This window comes from Thalassophryne amazonica, chromosome 14, assembly GCF_902500255.1.
Source record: "Thalassophryne amazonica chromosome 14, fThaAma1.1, whole genome shotgun sequence".
NCBI classification, from domain to species: Eukaryota; Metazoa; Chordata; class Actinopteri; order Batrachoidiformes; family Batrachoididae; genus Thalassophryne; species Thalassophryne amazonica.
In genome coordinates, this window is record NC_047116.1 from 31,031,415 (window position 1) to 31,044,739 (window position 13,325).

At 40.3% G+C, this 13,325-nt stretch overlaps 1 protein-coding gene across 1 annotated transcript in view; it reads right to left on the bottom strand.

Annotated features, from left to right (window-relative positions):
* ttc21b (tetratricopeptide repeat domain 21B) overlaps positions 1-13,325 on the bottom strand; it is a 64,348-nt gene that overhangs the window by 41,380 nt on the left and 9,643 nt on the right. Inside the window, exons 7-16 of the mRNA XM_034187077.1 lie at positions 12,993-13,077; positions 12,768-12,866; positions 12,287-12,479; positions 12,082-12,179; positions 9,073-9,273; positions 6,963-7,092; positions 6,706-6,863; positions 6,113-6,343; positions 5,756-5,994; positions 1,435-1,507 (exon numbers count right to left, since the gene is read on the bottom strand). Coding sequence (XP_034042968.1) covers positions 1,435-1,507; positions 5,756-5,994; positions 6,113-6,343; positions 6,706-6,863; positions 6,963-7,092; positions 9,073-9,273; positions 12,082-12,179; positions 12,287-12,479; positions 12,768-12,866; positions 12,993-13,077 — 1,507 coding nt within the window. The remainder of the gene's footprint in view (positions 1-1,434; positions 1,508-5,755; positions 5,995-6,112; positions 6,344-6,705; positions 6,864-6,962; positions 7,093-9,072; positions 9,274-12,081; positions 12,180-12,286; positions 12,480-12,767; positions 12,867-12,992; positions 13,078-13,325) is intronic.

Here is a 13,325-nt window from a genome sequence, read left to right on the forward strand (position 1 = left end):
TCCATGACAAAAACTCCTGTAACAGTGGAATGTGCCGTTCATTTCCAAACTGGACACTGTGTTTTATCCGGGATGTCATCTGACTAGCACAGGAATTGTGAAAAGACGTGGACATCAGCACTTTTTCGGCACATTGAGACAGACGTGCGGAGGAATTCCGCGCGTCGCGGCGGTGCCGCATGGCGCAAAGCAACACCGTGATGAAGCCTCACAAGACATGTTCTGGCATGTCCAGGCACATCCACAATTTCTTGGATAATCACTCGATGGAAAAACCACCGACAGCTGTCTGAACGCCATCTCAAAGCCGTCCTGTGAGACCAAATCGGAGGTGGTTTTGTCTCGTTCCAGTAGCGAATCCATCGTGACGCGCGAAGCCTTCCGCTCGGCTTTCCATGACAAAATCTCTTGTTAAAAGTGAAATCTGCCAGAAAATGGTTGATGTCCAGCTCTTGTGATAACCAGAGAAATTGCACACGATGGTCACGGATCCATACAGCCATCCGTTTAGAAATGAAATGGTCGCTCAGCCTGTCGATGGCGGCTTCGGAGCGCGGCGCACCACCAGTCGCTCTGGGCCGTCCTTAAAGCGACAGTAACACTCCATAATCTCTTTGAAGCCCATCAAATTTTCACCAAAAACCATCTGAATTTCTCGAATGGTGTCCACTTGGATGTGCCTCACAGTTTCTGAAAAAAGTTTGATCAAGCAAAGCGGCAGTCTCTGAGCCATTCCTAAACAATGAAAAAAAACGACGAGAGGGGTGGACCACTCCTCACTCAAAGCCTGCTCACAGGCGAATGACGCAACCGACAGGCGTGAAAAAACTCACGCATGCGCAAGAAGGTTCAAGCTTGGCTGACGCAATCACACGTGATTCAAATCCATATGGTTTTTGAAAAAAATAATAAGGTCGGATACTTTTCTAATAGACCTCGTACTTGCAATTTTTTGAAAGGCAGTCTCGGCAATCGATCAGTCAGCTATGACACCATAAATATTGTTCAAGCTGCTCTTCCAGGCTTGATGAAACCCCAACGTCTCCATTTCGTATCATCCCGCAAAGGTGGAATTTGAAGAAAATCGGGAAAAAAATGTCACCCCTGGCAAGAATTTAAGTTCTCCTGGCTGCTGCTCACTGCGTTTATCAGCATCTGTCATGAATGTGCTCAAACAGCAATCAAACATGCCAATAATCTCAATCATGCATAAAAAAATACCTCAGCATGTATAAAATTTCACCAAGGCTGTTTGACGGTGCCTTAGAATAATGTGCCTTCAAACTGCTGCTTGTGTCTGCAATCTCTATAAACAGTGTGAAAGGGGGATTCTGGAGTCCAAAAACTACACAAGTCAAAAATCACCTCACACAGTTCTGTCATGAAACAAAGTATGTCTTGAGAAACATGTGTTCCATTCCATCTTCCACTTACTTCTTGAATTTTCATGTAGGCATCACCGAGTAAGAGATATGTGTGAGGGCCCGGCTGCTTTTCTGCCAATTCTCTGGGGAAATGATAAGAAATGTCACATAGTATGTGGTATAGTTCTTGATTACAGTGAAGTTACTGCATGCTGCTGCTCGGAGGTTAATCCTTGCTTTACTAGCTGTATTGTTTCAAACAGGGTTCTAGCTAGAACCATTTTAGTGCCGGGTAAATGACGTGATCGCGGCTCACGGCTGGGGGTGGAGGGGCCCCTGATGGGGGTCAAGGGGTCAGAGCCCCCTGAAGATATAGGGTTTTATACAGTGGTGGGCACAGCTCAGCTAATCCGATATCAGATAATTATCAAAGCTAATGTTTTTGCTATCGGATTAGCTTTTCAGATAAGTTTTAAAACCATCATCGGACCAATTATCTTACGATAAATTTAGTTCCGATAACTTTCGGGCCGATAACATTTTTTTCTGGTAAAGTGAGCAAAGTTTAACAGTCAAAAACGCATGTAAACCCTACAATCAAACATTTTAGCCCGTCTGTTGTGTGTCTGTAGCAGATTGGCTGCCTGTCGCTTGCTGATGATGTCATCAAGTGCAAAACATGATTGGCCAGTCGACACAGGGAGCATTGTGGGTAGTGTAGTTCAGGTTCACTTTGGATGTTACAGTGAGCAACACAAAAACAAAACAGACTAATTTAACATTATTTTATTTCTTTGTGGCTGTAATTTAAATCGCCAAGACTCGGTGGGGCACAGGAGCTCTCACGGCGCAGCTGTGTGTACAGAGGGACTTTTCTTCACGTTTAGACACTGTTTTGGATGTTTTTTTTAAAAAAGGACGCTTTATGTGGATTATTTATTCAGATGAATCCCACTGAAACTAACAAGTAAGAATTTATATTTACTACGTGTATTTTACTCTGCCAATACATTAATGGACGTATTTCAGCTGTTTAAGCTGCAGGGTTCAAAAGCATGTGAAAAAAGTGGCAGCTTTTAGCTCGTAAATGATGGTGTATCTATAATACCGAGATAAACTGACTTCTAATACTGTGTTTTACTGCTTTTGAGAGATGATGACAGTGTTTGGGTTTTATTTTTTTTATTTATTCATTTTTTGTGTGTTCTTTGTGTTTGTGATCCTTGAATTTACCCAGCAGCCCCTGTGGCGCTTAAAGTGAAACTGGTTTATCAGAAGCCGACAGTGTGGCCGCATCCGAATCAATACTAATAGTTATCAGTTATCTGTAAAAAATATATATTTTTTTTTTAGTAGTTTATCGATTTATCGTCATAAAAGATAACTTTTCAGTTATCTGTTTAATGGTTATCGAAGCTAACTTTTTGGTTAGCTGTGCCCACCACTGGTTTTATACCTCTAAAATGTTATTGGCAAGCCCTATTTTAAACAATTCTGAGTGGTTTTAGATGCATTGAAAGCAAGAATAACAGACAAAAAAGACATTTATGTTGTTCTTTTTAAAATGTTTCTGTCAAAATCTAAGTTAATATGAGCGAAGCGCCGTGAAGCTCATTCATGGTACAGGGCGTCCTAAACAGGAAGTGCCAAAATTCTAGTCCACAGTAAAACAGGAAATGTTCAAATGTCAAACACTTCCTGGATTGACAGACGAGATCCCATGGAATCTTGCGGGAACTCTGTGGCAAGCTCACACTCAAACAGGAAGTGCCGAATTCTCAGTCACAGTGAAACAGGAAATGTTGAACACTTCCTGGCAGCGGAGGCTGGGTTTCACTGGACTCCCCTGAAATCTGATTGGACACAGATGATTGACATGTCACGGCACCACACTTCTGGTTGAAAGAGCTGCATTTTCATATCAGTGAGTCACACTGACTGCTAGGTTCCTTCTGTCCAGTAGTTTGTGCTGTGTACCACAAAAAGTTCTAATCCACCTTAGTAGAAGAAGAAAATGTTTGTTTGAGATGTTAACTGAACCGTCGTTTGAACTATGGACTTATAATCACACCAAACTTATATTGGTGAGTAAACGACCGTATTTTATGTCAGAAATGAGGTCCAGGTTGTTTAAAAGTGGCATTTCTCCTTTAATTCAGGTTGCCATGTCTGTCTGTTAGCTATTTAAGAGCGCAAACATGTTTAAGGTAACAGACAACAAGCTGGTTCATGTTGGCTTATTAGTGCAGCAGATAACTAAAACAATCCTTCAAATGGTGATACAAGCATCAAATTCAGCACAAATACAGCTGGAGCAAAATTAATTGAGCAACTTTAACTTTTGACCCCTGTACAAACTGAAACTGACCTTGTCACCATTCTTATCATTTATCATTCTTATCACTTATGTTTCCATCTCCTGACTTGTCTAAAGAAAACTGGCAATAAAACTGATTATTATTTACAGGTTTTATCAAGTTTTAGAGATTTGCTTTCATTTTGAGTTTGAGGAAGATAATTTTAGAAATTTTATCTTTATTTTTTTGTTTTTTCTTGTATTTAAAATGGCATGAACAAATTAAAATGTGTGAAATTCCAAGTGTTCCAATACTTTTGGAGGGCACAATATCATAACCTTATGAAGAGTGCAAAATGAGTGTGGTATTATTACTGTTTTGTTTAGAATGTTTAATTTTCACTGTTGCTGCACTTGTGTCAACTCATAGTCATATCGTATATCATACTGATATGAAAATTCAGTAAGGTAATATCTTCTATTATACATTCCATATCTAAGGTGGAAATTCTACTAGTGTTTTATAAGGTACACCTAAATATCTTAAAAAAAAATAAATAAGAGAGAGAATAGAGCCACTTAGGTGCCTGGTCTTGAGAATCAGGGATGGTAGGTTGAAAAGCTTTTTTATCCCATGTGAACTCTTCCTACCCACCTAAGTGGCTCAAGAATATGGACAGCATGTATATAAGTGACATTTACATGACAATATGACAATATTGAGATACGATAATTTGGCCATATTGTACAGCCCTACTGTCAACTAGCTGAAAACTTTTGAATATTAAATTACATCTACATTAAAAAATGCTTAAAGTGACAGGGGGTTAAGAGGTCTGTAATTGGGGGGGGGTCAACTGAAAAGCAAAGAAGAAAAATGCTTACAAAGGTGGGGAGTATGGGGGGCAGAGCCCCTCCAGAAGCTGAAAGGCAAAATAAGGAAAATGCTTAAAAAGGCGGTGGGTCTGGGGGCGGAGCTCCCCCAGAAGCTGAAAGGTTTTAGTCATGCTCCTAAGAACCATTTTACTGAAAAAAGTCTGAAGGACCTAAAAGAGATGGTTAGATGGCGAAGAGCTTTTCCAGGCATGTGAGAAGCAAATAAAGAAAAATGCTTAAAAAGGCGGGGAGTGAAAGGCTGAAAGGTTTTTGCTATGCTAATGCTCCCCTGAAGCATTTACTCAAAATAAAGTCTGAAGAACCTAAATGACATGGTGAGATGCTGACAAGCTTTACTCATTCATGTCCGCAACATATACATATGAAAATAAATAACGTTGAAAAGGTTAAAAACACATTAATATTTGGTGGGCATTTTTCTGTCATGACAGTTTATTTTCCAACATGTTTGAGTGGGATTGCATTACTTTAAAAACAACAACAAAAACAATATAGCCACTAATTGTCTTGTTTGAATAAGAGTTGAATGAGTCTCCCCCCACCCTCGTGCGTACTCTCTCCTGCCCCTCCCCTCCTCCTCCTCCTCACTCTCAATGCGGTTTTCCAATCCCTCTGAACGTTTTGGAAACAGAAGCATTTAATTGTAAAATAAACCGTAAACTTCTGAATGTATGAGCATCTACGAACATTGACATTGGATTATTTTAATGAAACATTTTAATGGAGTTTTTTCCTTTAAGTCAGAGCAGAGACGCTGTGCATCTCCATTCTGATCTGCTTTCAGCGTTTGCTGAAAGCAGCTGACTGCTGATCTCGCTGATATTTGCGGCAGAGATATGAAGAAAATGATAAATATATTTCTTATTTCTTTAATTATTTGGTTAAAATTGCAAAATAAAAAAGTACGACACTATAAGCTTGAAATATGATTGAACTGGTACATTTTTCAGCAACATTTCAGTTCATTTTTTGGAAAATTCCTGCCAAGCAGGAGAGGAAATTTGAACCTGAGAGCTGGGAGGAATTTTGCAGCACCGGGCGGTACCGGGCACCGCCCACCGTAGCTAGAACCCTGGTTTCAATGTCAGATTATCTGTCAGTGCAAACAGACCATCAACAGATGTTTCTGCTATGTTTCATGAAGCGTTTCGACTAAGAATTTCTTTGATTTGTTTTGAAACTTGTGTTCTTTGCTCACCTGTAGCAGCTTATGTAGAGACGTTTCTCTTTTCTGTAGTTCAGATATATGTCTGCCATTTTCTCCTTTGCTTGGATGTAGTAGGGTTGCTCAGGGGTTGTATTTCTAAGCATACTCAATGCCAGCTCTGTGTCACCACGCAGCAGAGCCAAATCAGCATTGGCAACAGTTACACGGAGCTCCTCTGGAGTGCCTGAGAACTCATTGATCGCATCCTGTATCACCTTGGCTGCTTCATGCTAAAAAAAAAAAAAAAAAAACCTCTTCAAAGTGCACCATTTGTTTTCTCAAGCTGGGTACATGTCAAAATAAAAAAATGTTTTGATGACAACCTTTTACCAAATTTCAATACAATACCTGCTCTCCATTAAGCCAGAGGGCCTCAGCCAACTCCAAGAAGACAGACACACAGTCAGCGCAGCTCAGCTCAATCTTTTTGTTTTTGTTCTTGGAGGCAGATGAGGATCCAGCCCTGTGGACTCCTGGGAGACTCATGGCTATCTGTAATGTCTTAATAGCCTCCGTCAGATCACCCATCTTTTTCTGTGCCTGAGCCATAATCAGGTGGTACAAAGGATGTTCACGAATCTGGAAAGGAAAAGACACAAGTAATTTTGCCCAGAAAGAAGTCTGGAAGAGGACAGTCAATATTTTTGTTCATTTTTCCCCGGCTGGGTAAAATGAGGGCATAATGACTGTCAGCATTCATCATGTACACAATATTTCTGTGTATTTAACAGATACACAGTATATATCTTGTAACTGCTGATACTAACTGTATCCAACTAATCAAATTTAAACTGAGCCTAAAACCTCAGGCTGACAGCAACTTGAAGACAGCAATTAAAGTCTCAAGAATAAAATGACAAAACTGTTTCTGCTGCCTGAGGTCAAATAGGAGCTTAATAAAGATCAGACTGGTAAAACTGCTGTTTTCACTTTTATCTCACCTCAAAATTATGGCTGAGGCACAATTCAAGAGACTGGAAACACAGAGTGAAGTTACCCTGCAGCAAATGGATCTGTGCCATCAACAGATGAGCATCTGCATGAGAGGGATTCTGCTCCAGGCAGCGATATAAACTGCTCTGAGCTGCTTCAATGTCACCTGAGTAACAACAACAACAGAATTACAGAGGGTTTTTTTTTAAAAGCACACAATAAAAAGGAAAAAAATATTATAGAACATTTTGAAAGCAGTTCTCACCAGACTGAAATCTGACTTTAGCAAGCAGGAAGACACCCTGAAGAAGACCAGGCACAGTCTTGACCACAGTATCCAGCACAGAGGCACAGTGCTGGAGCTGAGGAGCAGGAGGCTGACATTGGACTGGAGGCTAAAACACCAACAGTGACAGTGGTCTTTTACTCCAGGCTTTTTAATCGAAAGTCTACCTAAAAGATGATTAGGCATACACACCTCATACAATCTGAAGAAATATAAAAGGAACAAGAAAGCCAAAAAATATTATACTTGCTGCTCTGCCATATTAGCTGCTTGTGTGTGTAAAGCCATTGTTGGCCCTGATTGCCTTCCTGATTTCAAAAATTAGAAAATCAGGCCTGATTAATTAGAACAGGAATGTAATGTAGGAAGCAAAGAATTTCAGACACTAGAAAGAAAACTAGTGAGGGATGTGTCTAAAGACCCCAGAGCAACTGCCAAGACTCCAGTGAATGACTTAGTTAAGTCGGGAATTGCAGTCTCAAAGAAGACAATCACTGGAGCCCTGGACAGGAATGGACTGCAAGGTTACAGACCGAAAAAAAAACTCCACTTCTACAGATGAGACACCTTCAAGCCAGACTAAAGTATGCTAAAGACAATCTGAAGAAAGATTACACATACTGGAAGTGTGTCCTTTGTTCAGAGGAGACAAAACTAGAGCTCCTTGGCCACAAATATGTTTCTTATGATTGGAGAAAGAAGGGAGAGGCAGATACCCAAAGAGCACCCCCCCCAGTGAAACATGGTGGTGGGAATATTATGCTGTGGGGATGCTTCAGTATATCTGGAACTGGGAATCTCCTTAAAGTTTGTTTTTTGTGAAATAATTTTGTTTCTGTGTGGAAAGTAAAGGAATGTAAGCAGTCAAAATAAAACTTGGATGTTTGGAAATGCTGTGTTGAAAATTACTCTGTTAAAAAAGCACTTGGAAAAATTTAGAAGAAAATGTCACATTTTATACGGGGGCTAATACTTTTGTCCTCATCTTTAAGTTAAAAAGACAAATTATCTCCAGTTGAAGACATTGGGGAGGTGAAGGTCTAGTGGTTAAGCGTTGGGCTTGAGACCAGAGGATCCTTGGTTCAAACGCCAGCCTGACCAGAAAATCACTAAGGGCCCTTGGGTAAGGTCCTCAATCCCCTAGTTGCTCCTGGTGTGTAGTGAGCGCTTTGCATAGCAGCACCCTGACATCGGTGTGTGAGTGTGTTTGTGTGAAGGGGTGAATGTGAGGCATCATTGTAAAGCGCTTTGAGCATCTGATGCAGATGGCAAAGCACTATATAAATGCAGTCCATTTACCATTTAAGACATCGAACTGAACTAATTTCCTTTGTGTATATCGTCATACGTTGTGCCACCAATGTGTGAGGTTTAACTGAAATCCATTAAGCAGTTTAGGAGGAGTTGCATGTCTGAATTCAACATCATATAATTCAATTCAAAGTATCAGTATACCCCAAAAGTCAAATTATCTTCCCTTGAAGAAGTCAGATCAGAATTACTGTCTTTCATGCACATCTTCTCATGCTGTGCTGCAACTGTGTGAAGTTTCACTGAAATCCACTAACCAGTTTGGCACTAGTTGTGTTTACAATACTCATGGACAGATGGAGAGATTGTCAGGGTGATTCACATATACTCCACCGAGTATTTGTTTTGGGGGAGGGCACAAAAAACAAATGAGATTTTCATGTACCCAGGAGTGCAGAAAATAAGTACTTATGTAGCATTAATGTCCAAAATAGAAATCAGGAGCGAGAAACAATTTCAGGAAATGATAGACTGGTCTGGTGTCTCCCAGCTCCAAATTGGCTGATTGCACCTGACAGAGCTAGTTTCCAGTAGTTAGAGCAGGAAAAGTTGAAACATAAGTAGCAGGGATCCCTGCTAAAGGTCCTAGCAACCAGGATAAAGAACTACTGTTCTCTTGAGCTATCTCACACATATCTTTACAACTGGGGCCAAAATTTCCATCACTGAGTTTTCCCTCATCAGCTCTCCAGCATCAACTTTGACTGGAGATTTGAATTCTCACATACATTTTCACGACCAACAGACACTCTAACATTTATGAATTTCCTCATTATACCTTAGCCGGACACAGCGTTAGGTACTCTTTGACAATTTCCAAGAGAAAGTCAGGGTTGAGTTTTTCAAAGTACTCCACTCCCAGAGGCAGACCCTGCAGCATGGAGAGGTGTGTGTCTACGGCATCTTTCAGCAGGTTGATCACCTCTTCCCGAGGTCGGTGTGTTTTTACAGCCAGTACAGCACGCAAGTACTGCAGCTCCTACCAGGACAAAAACCACAGAATATGACTAAAGAATTCAACATAGCAGAAACAAACAAACAAACTAACTAATTCACTCAGAAAGAGAGCTCATAGATGTATGTTTAACATTGAGGGTAAATAACCTATTCTGAATGATGAGCCTCATCTTTTACAATACTGATGACTGAAATAGAACAACTCATCTGTTTTCCTTGCAAGCACACTGAAGTCATCTTTATTTGATACAGTCAGGTATGTACGTATTTGGACAGTGACACAACAGAACACTACTGTAGAGTTGAAATGAAACATTGGAGACATGTTGGTAGACTTTTAGATTGAATTCAAGGGGTTTAAAATAGGGCTGCCACGATTAGTCACAACTACGTCCACTACTGAAACCGTCGACAACTAATTTAGTAGTCAACTAGCCATTTGCTTTGCACCTTGAACCAATGAAGCAGTGTTTGATCCACTGCTTCGTTGGATCTTTGCTTCGCTCCTCTTGAGAAGCAGCAACTCCACTTCTTATCCCCTCTCAAAGCCATTAAAATATGTCAATCTTGAGTCACTTTTGTGCAGATTAAAGTGACTAACTGGAACTCCTGTCTTGTTGTGAGAAAGAAACGAGAATTGCCCTCCGTTCCGTTGCTCCAAACGCTGTGCCGCTGAGTCAAGTTAGAAAGACAGAGTCCGCTCGGAATTAATTACTTTAATTAATTAATTAATTAATAACTTCAAAGTGAATCGCCGTCAATAAAATGTTGTTGAGATAGAAAACATGTAAAGCCTACTTGTAGCACACAGAAAATTCACAGGAGGGATCAACAAGGGAATCAATAAGGAATCCGACTGATAAGTGGAATCGATAATGGTATCAATATCGATAAAATGCGATAAGCTGCAATTTACGTATAATCCGACTACTCGACTAATCGCCAAAATAATCATTGACTAGTCGACTATTAAAATAGTCGTTTCTGGCAGCTCTAGTTTAAAAGAAACATCACATTAGCCATTTCAGAATTACAGACATTTTTATCCATAGAGAGGAACAAAAAAGCACTTTGTGTAAAAAAGACAAAAAATGCAAAATCTGGGCTAGAGTCTCCCATGTCCCTTCTGGTAAACGGTCGCCAAAATTTTATGTCGACAGTCAGGGGCACCTCCAGGGATTTTGGCTCCCATACATTACAGCCTTATTCCAAAGTGGAATAAATTCATTTTTCCCCTCAAAATTCTACTCATAACACCCCATAATGACAACATGAAAAAAGTTTTTTTTTTTTGTTTACTTTTGCAAATTTATTTCAAAAGAAGGAAAGAAAAAAGAAGAGGCTAAGAAATCACATATACGTAAGTATTCACACCCCTTGCTCCATACTTTGTCGATCCACCTTTGGGAGCAATTACAGCATATGATGCCGCAGGCTTGGTGCACCTATCTTTTGGCAGTTTTGCGCATTCCTCTTTGCAGCACCTCTCAAGCTCCATCAGGTTGGATGGGGAGCATTGGTGAACAGCCATTTTCGGATCTCTCCAGAGGTGTTCAATCGGATACAGGTCTGGGCTCTGGTTGGGCCACTAAAGGACATTGACTTGTCCTGAAGCCACTCCTTTGATATCTTGGCTGTGTGCTTAGAGTCATTGTCCTGCTGAAAGATGAACCGTCACCCCAGTCTGAGATCAAGAGCACCCTGGAGCAGGTCTCTGTACATTGCTGCATTGAGCTTTTCCTCAATCCTGACTAGTCTCCCAGTTCCTACCATTGAAAAACATCTCCACAGCATGATGCTGCCACCACCACATTTCACTGTAGGGATGGTGCCTGGTTTCCTCCAAACATGACACGTGGTATTCACACCAAAGAGTTCAATCTTTGCCTCATCAGACCAGAAAATGTTATGTCTCATGGTCTGAAAGTTCTTCAGGTGCCCTTTGGAAAACTCCAGGTAGACTACCATGTGTCTTTTACTAAGGAGTGGCTTCTGTCCAGCCACTCTAACATACAAGCCTAATTGGTGGATTGCTGCAGAGATGACTGTCCTTCTGGGAGGTTCTTCTCTTTCCACAGAGGAATGCTGGAACTCTGACAGATTGACCATCGGGTTCTTGGTCACCTCACTGACTTTAGGCTCTTCTCCCCAGATTGCTTAGTTTAGACAAGTGGCCAGCTCTAGGAAGAGTCCTCGTGGATCTGAACTTCTTCCATTTATGGATAATGGAGGCCACTGTGCTCATTGGGACCTTCAAAGTAGCAGAAATGTTTCTCTACCCTTCCCCAGATTTGTGCTTCAAGACAATCCTGTCTTGGAGGTCTATAGACAATTCCTTTGACTTCATGCTTGGTTTGTGCTTTGACATGCACTATCAACTGTGGGACCTTATATGTAGACATGTGTGTGTCTTTCCAAATCATGTCCAATCAACTAAATTTACCCCAGGTGGACTCCAAGCTGTAGAAACATCTTAAGGATGATGGTGGAAACAGGAGGCACCTGAGCTCAAATCTGAGCTTCATGGAAAAGGCTATGAATACTTTAGTACATATGATTTCTTAGTTTTTTTTTAACAAATTTGTAAACATCTACAAAAAAAGGATTATGTGTACAATTTTGAGGAAAAAAAAAAATCACCCATTCTGTAATAAGGCTGTAACTTAACAAAATGTGGAAAAAGTGAAGCGCTGTGAATACTTTCTGGATGCACAGTAAGTATCAAATGTAATACTGAGTCAATGTATTCATAAGAATGTGTCCACAACATGGTGTCCCACATACTACTGTTCGCATAAAGTGTCAGATCATACAAGTAAAAAGATCTTACCCCTGATTTTCCAATAGACTGCTGAAACTCTGTGAGAAATTCCAACTGATGCTCTGCATCTTCAAGGCGGCCCTCTATCAACTGGCAATGAATTGTACCTGTGTAAGAGGAGCAAGTTAAATAAAATCGCTTATTTATAAATATAATGTTTACAGGGATCTGTTGCATCATGCAGACAATGCACAGTATTAATCATTCCACTTACCCATTACAGCAGGTACACTCATCTCATCCAATGTCATAGCAGTGTCATACCACTTCATGGCTTCCTTAATTCTGTGCTGAAGTACCATCTGGTGGCCCAACTCTATAGCGATATTTGAGTCTCCTGATGCCATGGAGAAGGCCTGCTCCAGCATTCTGCAGGTCTGCTCAAGTACCTTCTCATTTCGCCCACACTCAAAAGAATAAAAGTTAAAGAAATTCAAAAACCTGTTCCTGGGGCTTCATTCATAAAACATCCATATATTAATACAGATTTCAACTAGGTGTATGGCAAACATATGAGTGTCTACAGGATTCATGACAGATTTCATATTTATGGTGGAATCTTAACCTAATCATGGATGGTACTTATTTACTTTCTATATAAAAAAAATAAAATATTCAGAAAGCCAGCCTCTTGAATGAAATCGTTTAAGCTGCATGATCAACAATGTAAAACAGAATTCTGCTGGTCATCTTACAACACGAGCAAAGGCTAGCGACATCCCATAGAAAAGATCTGGGTTACGTGGTTCCACAGTGTTCAAGCTGCTGATGAGGTTTGAAAGCTGTTTTATTGCCTGGTAAGGAGAGACACAAAAACAGCATCTATAACTCGAATAAGTAATTCATTAAGGCCACTTTACCATTTCATTCTGATTATGTTTGCATTCCCAAAGTATGGATAAAAGTCCTGTCATTGTTACCTCAGTGATATTTCCATCCCTGCATAAAGAATGTAGAGCTAGCATCTGCAGGGCATCCAGGTTATTTTTATCCCTCTGTAAAAGCCTGAAATATAACAAGGGCCTGTGAATTAACTTTATCTCCAACACTTAAACAAAGCTGGACTTCCTTGATTTACAGTAAGAAAATATTTGTTATTCTTATACTGTTATGATCATAGACAATTTAACTCTGACACACATTAGTAATCTATATATTTCAGAATCATACATTTGGCTGAAGGGTGTTCACAGAGTTCAATCTACTGCTTTCCTTACTTTATAAATCACATTGCTCACAACAGAGCCACTCTG